This window comes from Ranitomeya imitator, chromosome 1 (assembly GCF_032444005.1).
Source record: "Ranitomeya imitator isolate aRanImi1 chromosome 1, aRanImi1.pri, whole genome shotgun sequence".
NCBI classification, from domain to species: Eukaryota; Metazoa; Chordata; class Amphibia; order Anura; family Dendrobatidae; genus Ranitomeya; species Ranitomeya imitator.
Genome location: NC_091282.1, coordinates 404,901,856 through 404,920,644, shown reverse-complemented (window position 1 = coordinate 404,920,644; position 18,789 = coordinate 404,901,856). Strand labels below are relative to the sequence as shown.

Here is an 18,789-nt window from a genome sequence, read left to right as displayed (position 1 = left end):
CATTCTGTTACTGCCATCCTTCTGATAGGTAAAGAGGATGCAAATGCTTTGGGACTCTCATTTGAAGGTGAAATATAATAAAATCCCATCAGCTCCACCCTGGTTCTCCTCCCCCTCTTTGATCTTACTTGCCTGTAGCACCTTCTTAGTTTTATTACTATTTAAAAAATTGGGGCATAAGTAAACTGAGATTACATTTAAAAGGAAAAACATAAGAATAAAATAACCAATATTTTAAATCAGGTTTCTGCATTACTTGTATTTTTTTCTTTTTTTAAAAGTTAATATTTGTTTTTCCCATTACAAATAGTGATGAGCGAGTATACTCGTTGCCCAGGTTTTTCTGAGCACGCTCGGGTGGTCTCCGAGAATTTATGACTGTCCGGAGATTTAGTTTTCCTTGCTGGAGCTGGATGATTTACAGCTACTAGACAGCTTGATTACATGTGTGGATTCCCTAGCAACCAGGCAACCCCCACATGTGGTCAGGTTGGGTAGCAGCCGTAAATCATCCAGCTCTGGCAAGGAAAACTAAATCTCCGATCAGTCATAAATACTCAGAGACCACCCGAGCAACGAGTATATTCGCTTATCACTAGTGATGAGCGAGTGTACTCGTTGCTTGGGTTTTCCCGAGCACGCTCGGGTGACCTCCGAGTATTTGTTAGTGTTTGGAGATTTAGTTTTCATCACCTCAGCTGAATGATTTACAGCTACTACCCAGCCTGAGTACATGTGGGGGTTGCCTGGTGGCTAGGGAAATCCCTCATGTAATCAAACTGTCTAACAGTCACTAGATCTCTAATCTCCGAGCAGCCATAAATACTCGAGCAACGAGTAAACTCGCTCATCACTTCTCGTCACTAATCACAAACTTTATTAAAAATTCCAACATAGTAACTTTACAATTTGTACACTGGCCACTGGATTTTTTTACACTCGTACTTCCTGTAATTTCATATCATCAGAGGCAGAATTACAATGAGCGATAACACCTCTATACACAGCTGATATGACATTATCTACCATTTACAGTAGCCAATGTAACACTTGACCTTGCTGATTTGCACAGGTTCATTATATTCTTCAATACAAAAGATAGGGTTGGTGTCTATTCATTGTGGCTATGTACATGTGTTGTTTCCTGAAACAACCGGAAATTAGAGTCCAAAAAATCCCCATTGGCCAGTGTAAGAATTTTAAGACTTCTATTTTTTGTTTTTAACACAGATTTTAATAGTTTAAAAAAAAAAATTTCAATTTTGTTTTACGAATACATTGAAGATAAAAACCTAATTTAGACACATTTCTAATGGCAGCTTCCTTTTAATGCAATATAAAAGCAGCCCAGAAGATGGTATCTCAGAGTATTGTTCTGCAAACATCTTTACTATGTGACAAAAAAATAACAAAACTCACTTTTAATTCCAGGTCCTTCCTCTGTGATTAGCAATGACGATGACTCAGCCAGCCCTCTTCATCATATCTCCAATGGCAGCAATACACCATCTTCCTCAGAAGGTGGCCCTGATGCAGTTATCATTGGTATGACAAAGATTCCTGTCATTGAAAACCCACAATATTTTGGAATTACAAACAGTCATCTAAAGCCGGATACATGTAAGTTCAATGCTTTGATTTCTTTTTCAATGAACTGTCTAACAGCGATAACATGTCTAGGCATAAAGATCGATATGATGTGTAGTATGTCACAAGCATTGTATGTCTTTGGCATTTTAGAATTAATCATGCAAAGTCTCATCTTGATATTAAAATCCATTTCTTTATCTACATTTGTCCAAAGTTTTTTGCTGATTTGTTTTGAGATACTGTATATCCTAAATGCTACTCAGGATTGGACTTGCCCACAGGAAAACAGGAGAATCCTCCGGTGGGCTCCTCTGCAAGAGTATCCCACTACCCTCTTATATGAGCAGTACTTGGCACAATATACTTCAATCACTATGTACAGACATCGGCAGCATCTTATTCAATTAGCAATCTAACCAGCTCATTCTTGTATAAATTTGTGATTGAGGATAATGTCATATTTGAATGTAGCTGAAAAGTAACCCTGAGTTGATTACTGGTGGACCCTTGGCTGCCCAGTCCGACAGTAATGCAACTATTTTTTATAGAATTCTGCTTTGTTTTCTACTTATGAGCCAATAAAAAATATTTAGTCTCATAAAGGTACTAAAAAAACTTAAAAATAAATGAAAATACCATTTTTTTTAAAGTTGAAAAAAAATCACAGAACACTGTTTTGCCTTAAAACATAGATTTTATATAAAAATGAAAATAAACAGAAAAAATGCACATAATTGTTATCGTTGTACCTGAGACAACGCGCACTGTAACACTGTCATGTTACTTATCACATACATTTAACGCGTGGAAAAGAAAAAAAAGATGCCCTTACGTGGCACCATGATCAAGTAAAAAAACTACTGCAGAAAATTGTGATGCAAACACAAATTATGTTTTCTAGAGTATAGTTTTTCTTGTGTGTAAAAGTACTGTAGTAAAACATAAAACATATGAATCTGGTATCTTTATAATCCTACTGACCTAAAGAATAAAGATGTCTTATCACTTAAAAAAAAAAACCATAAAAACTATTGCCTTAAATTTACTGCTATCATAAAGTACACTGTGTCATTAAAAAGCATTCTCAAAATTACTGGGATATGTTGAAGTATTCCATCATGATTACCATATAAAGTGACATATGTCAGATTTTAAAAAAAATGGGTCTTGGTCTTTAACCCCTTTCCAACATGTGGTATAATAGTACGCCCATGTTGGACTTCCCCTGTCCGGCACTAAGCCCGCACCTTTCCGAGCACATGACAGCTGATCTATACAGCTGCCATGTGCTTGCAACAGCCGTGGGTGGAATCACGATCCACCTGTTGCTATTAACTAGTTAAATTCCGCTGTCAATCTCTGAAAGTGGCATTTAACTTGTGCTTACAGGAAGCGCGTCGCTAATCCCGCCCATCTGTGACCCCGTCTTACAATCGCGAGTCACCGATGGGTCGGCATAACAACCAGAGGTCTGCAGCAGACCCCTGTGGTTGTCATTGCCAGATTGCTATGAGCGCTGCCCCGTGATCGGCGCCAGGTACTTACTGGGGCTGAAATTCAGCCCTGGCATTTGAAATCACACAGGCCCATGCGGTCACTGTTCCCAAGCATCAGATGGGATATATTACTAATATTTAACCTTGATAGATTAAAGCAAGATTTACTACAAGACCAATATTTCTAATGATACCGGTGGCCTGCTGGGGTAAGTTACTAAGTCAGTGACTTTGCGCTTTGTCTCAACTCTTAACTTTATGGGTGTCTTGAGAACACTGATTCTGTTAACAATGTAGCAGAAAAGGCAGCCCACTACCAGACAGGACCTTCTGGTATTTGCCAGAATTGCCAGATGGCCAGTCCGGCCCTGGTCGGTGCTCATAGCAAGTGAGCATTTCTGCTACACACAGGCGATCTGATCATCACCTGTGTGTAGCAGAGGCGATCAAAGTATTGCAGCTTCTAGCCTCTAATGGAGATTATTGAAAAATAATGACTAATGGAGACTAATGTAAAATAAGCTCTGGAGGCAGAGTTGTCTGCCAGGCACCAACTGTCCCAGAGCCTGGAAGAGGTCACTTATATAAAGCTATAAAAGGTGATTTATCAACAGCAAGGCATCTGATATGAAGCATACGGGGAGGACTTTTTTCAGCATTTTACAGCCTGTATACCCATATTAATAATTTAGAAAGGTCAAATTTGGTGACAAATTTCCATTAAGTAACATTGTAATCCACCGAGTGTCTACTCGCTGACAGTAGTCATGCTATCCAATTATTCTGTAACTAATGACAAGGTTGAAAATAATCAGATACAAAAACTTTTCACTTAAGTTCCCACAATGAGATTTTGCTGAGTTTTTGAAGCTGCACATTTTCATTGCGCCAAAAAAACAGCATCTTACAGTTCCAGCAAAGTGGATGGGGTTTGTAGAAATCTAATGTCCACTTTACGTGTTATAATTCTGGAATATCCCAACTTGTCTTCTGGGTATGCAGAGTTTTATATAGATTTTTCTCATAGAGTTGATTAACATGAATAAAATCCACAGGTTTAGCTCATTTGTGTCGAACAATTGCATCAAAACTACTGTACATGTAATCCATATGTGACTGTATCAATAAGGTTTTGTCAAAACCAAATACCAGGAGGCATCAAAAACAAAGCAGCTTTATTTAAAACATAACAAACCAACATGAGACAAAAACAGCAGCATCAAAAACACGATAAAAATGCATGTAAAAAATACAATAAAAGATGCAGTGAAAAAAATGCAAGCAGCCTAATAATACCAAATAGGTGCAAAAATGTTGCAAACAATCAGCCACATAAAAAAATAACCGAAAACTGATCATGGGAACGTAACCTTAGCCCCACAAATAAACAGAACTTCCCTGATTTTTTAATTACTATAGGGAATTGTTTGCATTTTAACAACCTCTAAGACAGTTGGAAGATAAATGTATTTCCTAAATATACAATGACAAGGTTAATGAGCTTTGGCATCACTTGATAACATCATTACTAAGCGTATTCTTATTATTTTTCAGAAAACCTTTTAGAGTGTCCCAATAACACAGCCAAACGATTTATTTCTGCATAAAGCACCCACAGCAGACAGATTTACTGCCGGGGAGAGGTTCCATATTAAAGATACAGTCACAAAACAAAGTATTTCAGTGACATAATGGAGCACAAATTGCACTAAATCTGATTGCACTTAGATTGCAGTTTCTATTGTTCCTAGATAAATACATGGCTTTCAGAATAAAAGTTATTGTTAGTAAACTCTGGTTGAAATGTTTAAGAGCAGTTGTGCAATACATCCTTTCCCACACCCATGCCAATATACACACACACAAGTTACATATAGTTTAAAGGGGTAGTCCACTACCTGACAACCCCTTCTTAATAGATTAGCTGTCCATCATAAAACAAAACATCAGCTGAGCTATTAAGAAGATGATGTCCAGTAGTGGACAAGCACTTTAATGGGGTGAGTACTGCATTTTATGGTTTGTAAACTGCCGACTCTCTAGCCTAGAGCTGCCCATAGACATTCTATATTTTTTACAGATCCTGTCATGTGTTGAGGATTTGTGATCACTCTAATAACTATGGACACAGTTAAGCTGTCTATTAATGGGACATATGAGTGTAACACATGTTTTTTTCAGTCAATCCACTTTTGTGACTGGGAGCACCACTTTCCCACATAACATATGGCGTTCTTTCAGATTGATCTTGTGTACGGTTTATAGTGTATGGTGTGTGATGTATAGCTTAAAGGATTTAGTCACAGTTAGGTGCAATTTTTTGTAATGGGAATCTGTCACCCCCTGGGGCGCTTTTAACTTATTACTATGGACAGGTGATAGAATGGTTAAAATAGTCTTACCTGTATGCCTCATAGCTGCGGTCTAGTTGTTGAGAAACAGAGTTTCAATCCGTCACGTCAATGATTTCTTCGAGGCTCTGGGGCGTGCGTTGCCTGGAAGATAACTCTGCCTTCTGTCTTCATTATCATGCCACCCCACTCGCATCAGCGCCACGGTGCCATGTGACATGCATTTGTTGTGCCAGAATCCCTTCCCTGCGCTCTGCACTTGCACAGTTATTGGTACCATTTTCGCCCTTCTAGTGTCTTTTTGGTCTTCTGCGCAGGTAAGTCACTGCAACTTCAGCTTCAGTAATCTCCGGCATGCACAGCGATAAGGTGGTCTCCCCATTTCCTTGCTCCCTGCATGGTCATCGTTAGGAGGAAGGAAGTGGGGAGAGCACCTTATCGTTGTGCAGGCCGGAGTTCATATGAGCGGAAGCCACAGTGACTTCCCCACGGCTACACAAAAGACCAATGAAGACACTGCCCATAGAAGGAATGGAAAGGTACCCACATCTGTGCAAGTGAAGGGCGCAGTCATGGAATTCCAGCACCACACCTGCATGTCACATGGCACTGTGGCACTGATGGGAGTGGGGTGGTATGATAATGAAGACAGGAGGCAGAGCTTTCTTCCAGGCACCGCACACCCCGGATCCTGGAAGAAAACATTAACATAAAAGATTAAAACTCTATTTCTCAACAACTAGACAGGAGCTATGAGGCATACAGGTAAGACTATTTTAATCATTCTATTACCTGTATGCATATAGAAATAGCTTAAAAGGGAAAAGCGTCCCAGCGGGTGACAAATTTTCTTTAAAGGGAACCTGTCAGCAGATTTTGACGCTATAAGGTGTGGCCACGGCCTTTCAGGGCTTATCTACAGTATTCTACTGTATAATGCTGTAGATAAGCCCCCAGTCCGACCTGCAAGTGAAGAAAAATAAGTTATATTATACTCACCCGGGGGGCGGTCTGGTTCCATGGGTGTCGCAGGTCCAGGTCCAGTGCCTCCCATCTTCTTGCGATGTCGCCCTCCTGCATCTTCATCACTCCCCTGCATTGGCACTCCTGCGCAGGTGTACTTCTGTGCCCTGTTGAGGGCAGAGTAAAGTCCTGCAGTGCGCAGGCGCTGGGCTTCTATGACCTTTCCCAGCGCCTGCGCACTGCAGTACTTTACTCTGCCCTCAACAAGGCAGAGAAGTATACCTGCGCAGGAGTGCGATACCTGGGAGCAATGAAGATGCAGTAGAGCAGCATCGCAAGATGGGAGACGCCGGACCCGGACCGGCAACACCCATCGGACCGGACCGCCCCCACAGGTGAGTATAATATAACTTATTTTTCTTCTTTTGCAGGTCGGACCGGGGGCTTATGTACAACATTATTATAGAATGCTGAAGATAAGCCCTGAAAGGCAGTGGCCGCACCTTATAGCAGCAAAATCTGCTGACAGGTTCCCTTTAAGTAAATTCCTGCATTTTGGTAGAAAAATAATTTTTACAGTTTTTTTTTCTCCAAATTGCTGGCTGCAGAATGAATTAAAAGGGTGGCTCGAAAAAAAAAATTAATTTATTCATAAATGTCTATTGTAATAATCTAATCATTTTCTAAAATACTTCAATTACTAATTCCCTACCATTCCCTCTCTACTATATGTTCCTACTTTTTTTTCTTCCGTTTTGATGGTTTATTTTACAATCCCCAGTGTATGCCAGAATATTCAAAAGTAATGTTATCAGTGACATTGATATCAGGGGTTGGGCTAGTCCCTGCTACATTGAGCATGCGTCGGTTGTCAATTCCACCACATCTTCAATATGCACTCCCTGCTCACTGTGTGAAATTCCTTTTCAATACACAATGACGGTGTAACATCTGTGCTGGTTCCTGTCCCTTTTGTACTTCCTTCAGCTACTTAGGTGGTGCTGCGCCTTTGTTGCGGGTGATGTGTGACAGCTTCAGTCCAGTTTTATTCCTAGGACTTTTGGTGCCACTATATCAGGGTGCTATAAGGTTAATTGTCTGCTTTTTGATTACTCCTTTCTGAGAGCCTTGGGAGGGGCGGTCTGCTATTTAAACACCTGGGTTTCTAACTTCCACTGTCAGTCAATTAGTTTTTGCTACCTGACTTGTGCTCTTGTCCTTGCTCCCTGGAATTGCCTGGGTTCTGACTGGTGCCATCACCTCTGTGACTTGATGCATGCCCAGTTAGAACGGAAGATCAAGGAACCCTTGTCCTAGAACTAGGTGCAGGTCTAGGAGTAGGAACCTGTAGACGTCAGACACGCATTTATCAGACTTTTATCCTGTGGATTTTCCATAAATACCTGTGATGATAAGAATATTCCTAGTTGGTCTCTTTCTTTACTGGAATGAACTTGCCTCATTTAGATGACACTTATGACTGAGCACATTAGTTTGTTGCTCACTTTGAGTAAAAGTACATTTTTCAAATAAACAATTCCCCAAACCTACACAACCTCTATTTTAGATATTTATTTCCCTGGGGCATTATGATAAATGGTATATTATCTAGGACAAACACGCTCTTTCCAATTTAGTACAATTACTCTGCACAGCTATTTAACTTTGGCTCAATTACATAAATCATGTGCCTAATATTGCAACCAATAAAACATTTGGCTTTCAACAGTTTTTTACCATTAGAGGAGGTAAAGCTCGGTAAGGCAAATTTATTACATACCACCCAGGTTACTATACACATATAATTAATAATGACAATTAGATTAAAAAGTAATATACAGTAGACTAAAAATGTTTGCCTAGCTAAATTAAGAACACAAATATTATGTGTAGTATCTATGGCGTAATATATACATATATATTTATATATATATACAATTAACTTTATATATTCTTGTCTAAATATATGCCACCTCTGGCAAAAATTATTGAATCACCGGTCTTGGAGGATGTTCATTCAGTTGTTTAATTTTGTAGAAAAAAAGAGAAAAAAAGCAGATCACAGACATGGCACAAAACTAAAGTTATTTAAAATGGCAACTTTCTGGCTTTAAGAAACACCAAAAGAAATCAAGAACAAAAAAAGGTGGTAGTCACTAATGGTTACTTTTTTAACCAAGCATAGGTTGAAAATTATGGAATCACTCAATTCAGAAGAAAAAATTTTGGAATCACCCTGTAAATTTTCATACCCAAAAATAACACCTGCATCAAATTAGATCTGCTCGTTAGTCTGCATCTAAAAAAGATTGGTCATACCTTGGGGAGCTGTTGCACCAAGTGGACTGACATGAATCATGGCTCCAACATGAGAGATGCCAATGCAAAAGTCTAGAAAAATATTACAATTTGATAGTCCTAAATGGTTGATACCTTTTAATGGCTAACTGAAAAATGGTAACAGATAACAAGCTTTCGAGACTACTCATGTCTCTTCATCAGGCATGGTAGAACATAAAATCTGAACAGTCACATATTTATGCACAAAAGGATGCAGGAATAATGCAATAGATAATACAAGTGATGTGAAGCAGAACTATCAGTATGAGAAGGGGAGTAACAGTTGTGGTCGAAAATATTGGAACAGTTTATTGATAAGGAGCATGGAAGTTTATTGTCCTGTGTTTAAGGTCTAGTCCCTGGTTGTGATGCCCAAAATGGTCAGAGGAGCTCATTTCTTAGTTGATGTAGAAAGACATGGGTCCATGCGAAACATTCATTCCTGTTCTGGGTGTGCCAAAGGTTGTCATAGGTTTGTACTCCCAAATGTTTCTCTCTCTCTGAGATTTGAAGTTACCTTTTAATACAAGTAATCTCATGTCCATAGTGCTGTGACAAGGGAAACAAAAATGTTTGCCACAAGCATATCTATTCTTTTTTCTCTTATTGTGTGGAGATGAAAATTCATCCTTGTTCTAGATTTTTCCCTGTCTCCCCCACATACTGACCTCTACTGGCTAATACTGTACAAAGACATTTATTTTTCCTTTACAGAAAAGTCTACACACCCTTGTTAAGATGCCAAGATTTTGTCATGTAAAAAAATCGTACCAAGAAGAAAAATGGTTGGAACTTTTTTCACCATTAATGTCACCCCATAATCTGTACAAATCCATTGAGAAACAAACTGAAATCATTTTGAGGGAAGAAATGAAAGTAGCAAAATTAAGATAATGTAGTTGCATAAGTGTGAACACTCGTTTATAATTGGGGATATGGTTGTGTTCAGAATTAGCCAATCACATTTAAACTCATATTAAATAGTTAATGAGTACACAGCTGCTGTCATTTGAAGTGATTAATCCCATATACAATTCAGTCATTCTAGGAAGGATTTTACTGACATTTTCATAATTGCATTTTACTGCAAAAGCTTTGATCCGTAACAGCTTACAACACAGCAAAGGGATCTCATTGTTGAAAGTTATCAGTCAGGAAAGAGGTACAAATACAATTTCCCAGACATTAGGTATGGAACCCTTAATAAAAAAAGTTTTTAATCCTTAATAATTTAATTTTCTTTAAATCCAAAAGGGCATTAGCAGATTGTTTTCACGGGGGGCGTGTACTTATTCTCCCCATATGATGCTGATCAATCGTAATGAGGCAGCAACATTTAGGGAATAGTGTGTGAAATGTCACATTACAAATTCTTCTATCAGAACTCCTCCTCTACTAGCAATGTCAGCTCTGCTGTACTGCCCCTCCCCTAAACTGCCTGTCCAGCGATATGTCAGTATAACACTTATGTCAAATTGTACTCGCTATACAGTGAGAAGAGGGTTGTCATTAAATCTCACTCAAAAGTAACCTGCCTCTTGTAAACTGCTCCTTTGTGAGATATAATGACACTCTCCTCTGATCTCACTGCAGAGCCATGACAAGTTTAGCCCAAAAAGTAGAAATGTGATGCTTACATTTTGATGTGTCAGCTCCATACAGATAATGTGGGAGGAGAGGAAGTAAAACAGAGCTAACAGTGCTATGAAAGGAAGAGAGCTGATTAAAGGGTTTGTAATGTGACACAGTTAAATTCAGCTGCACTGCCCCTCCTCACACATTGACTCATGTAGGAGGTTATACCAGGAGATCAGGGCTGCTAGTCATACACCTCACACAGAAACCGGTTTTAAGCTATTGTTGGGGGAGTGCTCTTCTTTCCTTTGAGTGTTGCTGCCAGCTTATGATTGGTCTCCATCATACAGGGAAAAGAAGTACACGCCCTCAGTGAAAATTATGTGACGACATCCACTTGGACTTAATGAAATTTAACTCATTAGGAGTTAAATACTTTGATTGCTAATATCTCCACAATGTTGAGGTGACTTTACAAAAATAACTAAATGTTTTGTTACACTCTGCAGCCACTATTACATCCTGTGTCTAAATCAATAGGAAAAATTGGTAAAGGTCCTCTTCAAATCGCATATTGATGCAATCTTTGTATGTGAATGAACATTAAAGTAAAATCTAAATGTACGTCTTTGAAATAGTACTTAAAAATGACTCCAGACTGTTCGAAAAGAATGGAAAATTCTATTTTTGTAAAATAGCATTCATTTTTTTTTTTTTAAATCCTCAGTGAGATCAATTTAGATTACATAAATTTATAGTTCATCATTACAGCATTCTGAAAACTTTTCATTCAGGTTACTTTTAGATTTTTCGAAGGTCAAGAATAGCAGCAGAACACAGAACACTTCAAGATGTGGTCCACTTTTAACTCTAGAGCACAAAGTATCAAAATGGAAAATCAAACATTAGTTTTTTCACTATGACTAGCAAACTAAACTCTCTAAGGCGCATGGAATTAAACAGTCAAATTAGAATTGCCACTCACTCGTTGTTGGTAATGAAGCCATCAACCCTCTAATAGTTATCTCGCATGTTACATTTAGGGAAGCAATCAATTCAAAAGGGTCTTGTGAAGTCATCCTCCTACTTATAGTGCAAGAACATGATTAAAGATCCTTTAAAATTGGCCTTCACTGAGACAACTTATTCATCGTTAGCTTCCCTTTCCTATCCTTAGGATTTTATATTGACAACAACATATGGTAATCATGTGTGCTGCTGTAGATTTCAATAGGAAGGCTCTACAGTGAAACCACCATGGCTACAATTAGGAGAATTACAAGCTATAATCACATGGCATGGATTGCAGTGACTATATTGTTGCCTAGCTTTTTGAATAGTGTTGATGGGTTTCGTTTTGTTTTTTTCTTTAACAAACCTAAAACCGTCCACCTTCGTGAACTTTAGAAGACATACATTTATGGCCAGGACTATAAAGAGCTCTGTCTTATAAAACAATAAGATGGAGACACAACGACTCTTATGACTCCAAATCAGTGAAAGGAGTCATACAGTCATTTGATTAAACAAAGAAAGGGATACATTTTCAGGTGAATGGAAGAAAATTTCGGAAGCCACTCACTTTTAGGTAATGACCTATATATCAATAGGACTTCTTCCCCATTAACACTGGAATGACCAGACATATCAGTGGGAAAGGGGGATGGGTAGTTTTCAAGTACTGCTATAAGTGAATTCTCAATTACATCACTTGTTAAAGCTAAAAGAGTTTGCTATCTAGATAAACATGTCTATATCATTGCTAGGTTAACTGTTTCTTCCTAATAATAAGTTCATTTATGACGTAGGGCTTCAGATAATAAGTACTTTCAAGTCCATATCTACATATAGCATGACGTTTCAGGTTTGACCACACAAAATCTAAATTTTATTTCCTATAAAACTGATAAGTTGAAAATACACTAAGGTGCGAGAATGCTACTGCTGAATGACTTAGGAAATAGTGAACGGTAGTCATAAGATTATGTTTCGAAACCCTTTCTTTAAGTAATATCTTTTCCAATAAATGCCTTCTAATCTGGCATCCTTCCACTCCCCCTTTTGCCAAACAACAGACAGTTCTCCAGAGTTGCCACACCCACCTACATGGGTTCCTCAGATGACTCAGTCCCGATATCTCTTGGCCCCGGACCTCACACACCTTGGGGCGTCTCCCTATGTTTCTGGTGAAAATGACGATCAATCCAGATTGCCAGAGACAAGGCCGCCTCAAAAGAGACTGGAGTCTCATACATGGCTAAAGCATCCTTCACACTTACTGTAAGCCCCTCACGGAATAGGTTACTTGTTTCCTAGGTCATCCAGCAGTAGCGGCAGTTAATGTTGCCTTAGTTTCTTTCCTTTAGTATTGAGACAGCTTCCTATTTGAGAAAACTGAAGACAAGAAAAGGGAGCATACCTTCATATTAATGTATAAATGGTTTATCAATGCATTTTGCAAATTCCAGATGCCTTGGAGGACATACTTTTTTCTAACAAGGTTACTTCATTAACATCCATTAACGTTTTTTGATGAACCTGACGTATGGATTAAAAATGGACTTTCTGACTATGTGCATTGCACCTCTTCTTGTGAACTCGGCGATTACTGAGAATATGTGCACCATTGTAATTAGAATCTCCAGTGTTCCCAACACATCTAGATGTTACCCTATCTTCCAGAAAGGCAGGTCAAGGGAACTCAACATGCTCAAGTAGCCACATTTTCAAGGGTTCATTTAAATAGTTAAAAGGTATAATCCACCTCACCTTGGTTGAAGCCTTCTGATTCTCAACACGGAAATGCCACTGCCGCCCTTTGTGGCCAAAGACTGCATAATAAATAGAAAATTATCCAGCCGATTGTAATAAAAAAAAAATTCAAAAACTTTTATTCCATATTGTAGACAATGGCACTCACAATAAACTTGGAAAAAAACTGAAAAAAAAACAGAAACTACATCATGTTTCAATTTATTATGAGTGCCAATTTTTACAATGTGGAATAAAAGTTTTTAAAATATTTTAACCAAGGATCAGCCAGAAAATGTTCTATTCATCACAGTTCATCACTATATACAGTATATATCCATACATTTATATCTACATAAAGATATATTAATATGTATACAGTGTATATATTTATATACCCCATATATACTCGTGTATAAGTTACCCGAGTATAAGCTGAGGCACCTAATTTTGCAACGAAAAACTGGAAAAATGTATTGATTCGACTATAAGCCGGGTATGCATTTTCCCCTCATCCCTATCTTGGTATGCATGACTCCTCATCCCTATCCTTGTATGCATGGCCCACTCATCCCTATGCTGGTATGCATGGCCTCCTCATCCCTATCCCGGTATGAATGGCTCCTTAACCCCATCCTGATATGCATGGTTCCTCATCCCTATCATTGTATGCATGGCCCCATGAGAAAAGCATAAAAAATAAATAAATAAACCATCCTACTTACCTTCCTTGTGAACCCTTGCAGCATCCTGTTCTGTTGCCAGCAGCTTGAGCAGTCCAGTGATCACGTGTCCCCGCTCATTAAGGGAATGAATATTCACTTCACTACACACCTATGGGAGTGGAGAGGGGTGGATATTCATAACATATTCAAGTAGCGCGCACCCATGATCAACAAACAGCTGACGCTGTGCGCAATAAGAGAAATGAATATTCACTGCCAGTGCAGTGATTATCCATTTGTCTTTGGGAGTGGGCACAGGACTTAGCCACAGCCACCGGCTCTTGCCTCTTGTGACCCACTGCTCCGCTGCTCCCCCTCCCCCTCTGTCTTCTGGGACAATGACTCGAGTATAAGTTGAGGGGGGCGCTTTCAGCACAAAAAATGTTACACAGCCACTTCTTAGTTGTCCTGGCTGTGTGTTTTGGATCATTGTCATGCTGTAAGACCCAGCTGCGAACCATCTCCAATGCTCTTACTGAGGGAAGGAGGTTGTTGGTCAAAATCTTGTGACACATGACCCCATCCATCCTTCCTTCAATCCGGTGGAGTCATCCTGTCCCTGTCACAGAAAAACACCCCCAAATTATAATGTTTTGCCCACAATGCGCCACGGTTGGGATGGTGATCTTGGGGTTGTTCTCATCTTTCTTCTTCCTCCACACACGGCAAGTGGAGGTGATACTAAAAAGTTCTATTTAGGTCTTATCTGACCACATGACCTTCTCCCAGGTTTGGATAACTTTTTATCTTAATAATAAAGACCCTCATTTAAAAAACTGCATTGTGTGTTTACTTGTGTTATCTTTGTCTAATATTTAAATTTGTTTGGTGATCTGAAACATTTAAGCGTGACAAACATGCAAAAGAATAGGAAATCAGGAAGGGGGCAAACACTTTTTCACCCAACTGTCTATGTATATAGATATATAGATATGTATCTATACAGAAACCAACAAAATGTGCAAATTACTGCCAATATTTCATTGTTTTTTATATCTTCTATAAAATATTTTTTGAAGGTGGAATTCCGGACACCTGCTATTTATCCCCAAGACCTTCACCATTGCAGATAGTATTTCAAAGTAGACCAGTTGTCAAAACTAATGTTCCAAGCGCAGATGTTCCCAGTATAACTAGAGTACACTGTCATGCATAGTCAAACAATATAGAACTCATATTATGGTATTTAGCTCTGCTCTGCCTCCTGCGGTAAACAGTTTCCTTCGACTATCATTAACTTATTATTTTAAAATGTTACTGTAATGTCTACGAAGAAATACATGCAGTGTAAATTACCGAGATTATAGAGAACATATTTCTGTGACAGGATGCGATTTGTTGGATAATGGCTTTGTGGTTAAAGAAGCTGCATTGCTCATTGGACTTGTTTCTTTCCCTTTTTATTTTTGAGGCAGTAATACAAAACATGTTTCTTAATCACAAGACTACATTCATGCTTGAGGAAGCAGGAGGACAAATGCTATATGTGGGCAGACTATGCCGTGTTTTATGTTAATGTAAAGAGCGCCACACACACTTAAAAGATTGCAAACGGCTTCAGTAAAGATAAAAGTCCAAATGCCCAAGTAACCTAAAGTGACAACCATTAACTTTACATGGAAACCACTACAGCAATGAGTCCCTAGAGGTCAGTAGTCAGAAAGCCCAATACACAGAATTAAAAGGGTTGTCCGGGCATGTAATATTGATCCGATAGGGGGGTTGGCATATTTCAATGACTGCCCAATTACTATAGCATTCTAGATCAGAAGCACTACTACTACAGAATGCTTGAAGTCTGCAATATCGTACTATAGGCATTCAGGGTCCCTAAAAAGCTGGATCCTAAAGACCCCTTACGCAGACTAAAGTTGGCCAAATTGACTGATACTGGAGGTCTCCCAACTCTCCTCCAAAATCATCTGTTGGATTTTCAATGGCTGCTACTTTTGATCGGTGGAAGTAAGCCACTGCCAGAGGAATCTTGCAGCTGCTCTTTCATAAAGGGCAAACATGTGCTCAGGATAGCTGTAGTCTGACAAGCACTCAGCCGACACTATATAATGTGTATGGGGGCCTAAATATAATTATAAGGACCTACCAATTAGCACATGAGTCTATTGGTGTTCCTCACTGGCTAAAAAGACTCACTAAAAGCAGGGTATTCTATAAGGACATATAGGGAAGGCTATCATTCAACTTTATATATTAATATAGGATTCCCCCCAAAATCTAAGCCCATCAAAATTGCATAAGAGCCCTAATTTTTGGTACAGCCATTCCATTTATTTCAATGTTTTTTTTTTTTCTTCTAACTTTCCGGGACCCCAGTCCCAAGTTTCCTAATCCAAATAATCAGCGCATAAGACAGAAATGCTTGTTTTCTAAGTTTGATGGAGAGAATTAAGATTTCGGCTTCTGATGTTGGCGCTATTCTGAGAAGCCCGCTGAGTGATGAGGACATTTATCAGATTGGCTTGTCATACTTGTTATCAAGCCTTTAAATAATCATCGACAATGATCCTTAAATACATTAAGAACAATTCATTAAAATATTTCTAAATCTGTCTCGCCTGTCAACTGAGCAACTTTTCTCCAAGCTCAAATTAGCTTCTCTATTTATACTGCAGCTTGGCTACGTTCAGAGCAGTACAGAAAAAGCTTGGCTCGGTTTTCAACATAGGGCAGGTCACATTTGCACGTCTACCAAAATTACACAAATTGTTATTGAAATTATTCTTTTTATTGCATAGATTTGGTTTTCTCCACGCAAATAGATTGCTGTCCTTTCCTACTTAAAAACATCATCCACCAAATGTCTTTGTAATAAGTACAGTAAGGTACATACTGTATATTCTGCCCTACGCAAGGGTTACTTGGCTCATATAGCTTATGCTGTACATTTACACCATGGCATTAACCTGTTCATCATAGTCAAAATAGCTATTTATCAAAGTACAGCCCCATTATATAAAATAGAAGCTTTTCCTACATGCTGGAAGCCAATTGTGTCATACTCATTACTGACCAGCAATGACAGTTAATGGTCCAAGCCCACTGAAGATTTTTGACTCATTTATTACTAAGTTTACTACTTAGTGACGTCACCGCTCTGCTTTCCGGCCGCTGTGCTCACAGCCAGTAAAGAGAAGCAGAGCGCCGGGGACAGACAGCGGAATGTAAGTATGAAGCGTTTGTTTTTTTTACTTTTAGGATGGTAACCAGGGTAAACATCGGGTTACTAAGCACTGCCCTGCGCTTAGTAACCCGATGTTTACCCTGGTTACCGGCATCGTTGGTCGCTGGAGAGCGGTCTGTGTGACAGCTCTCCAGCGACCAAACAGCGACGCTGCAGCGATCCGGATCGTTGTCTGGATCGCTGCAGCGTCGTTTAGTGTGAAGGTACCTTTAGGCTATGTGCACACAGTGCATTTTTGATGCATTTTCGTGGTGTTTTTTCCACACGGAAATGGGCCAAAGATGCTATGGAATCCTTATGTAAGCTAATTCAATGACAATCCTGAAGTGTTGTGCACATGATCAGGAATTTTCTTTGAATATTTGCAATGCACTTTTTTCTGCAGCATACCAATTCTTTATGTGTTTCTGCAGCGTTTTTCACCCATTGACTTCAATTGAGTCAGTCAAATCTGCAGCAAAAATGCAGGTATAAAAATGTTTGTGGATTGGCTGAGTTTTTGCTTTGCATTTTACCTGCTTCCTATGGTGTTTCCCACGCTGTAATCTGTGTGACAGCGTGGGAAACATCGGCGCAGTAGTTCTTATCAGCGATAACGCTACCACCGGTAACACTGTCAGTCACAGCTCTGCGGGATCATGCTGACAGATGTCAGCGTGACTCTGCGGCTGTGACTGCAACCCGCAGTAACGCTACTGCAGACTGTCGGCCAGAGTGCTGTGGGGTTCTTGTTCTCAGATGTCAGTGTAACCCCGCAGCTGTGACTGTGACCCGCAGGTGTGGGCCGATGAGACTATTCCTCCCATAGGGCTATGTGTGCTATTACTGTTATCAGTGCCACTGATGGAAGACATAGTCTCATCTGTCAATGCCTGTGCTCACAGTTAAAAAAAAAGTAAAATGACATACATATTCAAATAAAAAAATTATACTCACCTTAACATCCAATCCCTGTTGCCCTCGTCTCTAGAAATAATGTAAAATAATAAACCAACATATGTTCACCATAGTCCAGGTAATCCTAAGTGTCCCACGATGATCTCACGTGTAGAACAGTCACATCGGGAGATGCGACAGTTCTACCCGTCCGCCGGCAATACACTGACAGGAGGTAATTGCTCCTGAGCTGCTGTGAGAGTTCATAATTTGATCAGCTCCAGTGCTCTTACGGCTTACCTTCCCATGTAGCAGTGGTGCCATAAGAGAGATCACTGGAGCGGATCAGCTGATGAACTCTCACAGCAGTTCAGTGATAAACCGCGGGAGCGATTACCTCCTGTCACTGTATCGCCGGCTGTCTTTGTGAGCAGTCACATCACAGATGTGACTGCTCTCAAAGTGATCAGGATTGTCATGGGACATTATGGATTATCTTCTCTGCGGACAGGTGAGGAATATTGTGGTTTATTATTTTATTTTTGAGCAGGAGACGTTGGCGTTGGTGGATTAGGCGTTCGGTGAGTATGGTTTAATTTAAGATTATTAAAGCAGTCTGTGTCATTACAGCCTATGTTCGTTCATTCTGTTAACGCTCCTACATCGGCTGGTGACAATGTGTGTGTTTGTGTTTACTTATGGGGCTGACACCTTTTCAATACTAAGCATAGAGCTACATGTCAATGACAGCTGCTGACACCAAGTCCTACTACTCTATCAGCATGAAAAAGGTGGTGTTGAACCAAGAAATTGTCACAAAACTTTTTTCTAAAATATCTTTATTTAGCTCAAAAAAATTCTTCATTGCTGTACAAAAACGCATTCAAAAACGCATACAAAAACGCGGCAAAAACGCATGTTTT

At 39.4% G+C, this 18,789-nt stretch overlaps 1 protein-coding gene across 12 annotated transcripts in view; it reads left to right on the top strand.

Annotated features, from left to right (window-relative positions):
- Window positions 1–18,789, top strand: part of NTRK2 (neurotrophic receptor tyrosine kinase 2) — a 446,678-nt gene that overhangs the window by 333,414 nt on the left and 94,475 nt on the right. For all 12 annotated transcript variants that reach the window (XM_069762550.1, XM_069762571.1, XM_069762510.1 and 9 more), the window contains one exon: window positions 1,432–1,620. In XM_069762550.1, the coding sequence (XP_069618651.1) occupies window positions 1,432–1,620 (189 nt within the window). The remainder of the gene's footprint in view (window positions 1–1,431; window positions 1,621–18,789) is intronic.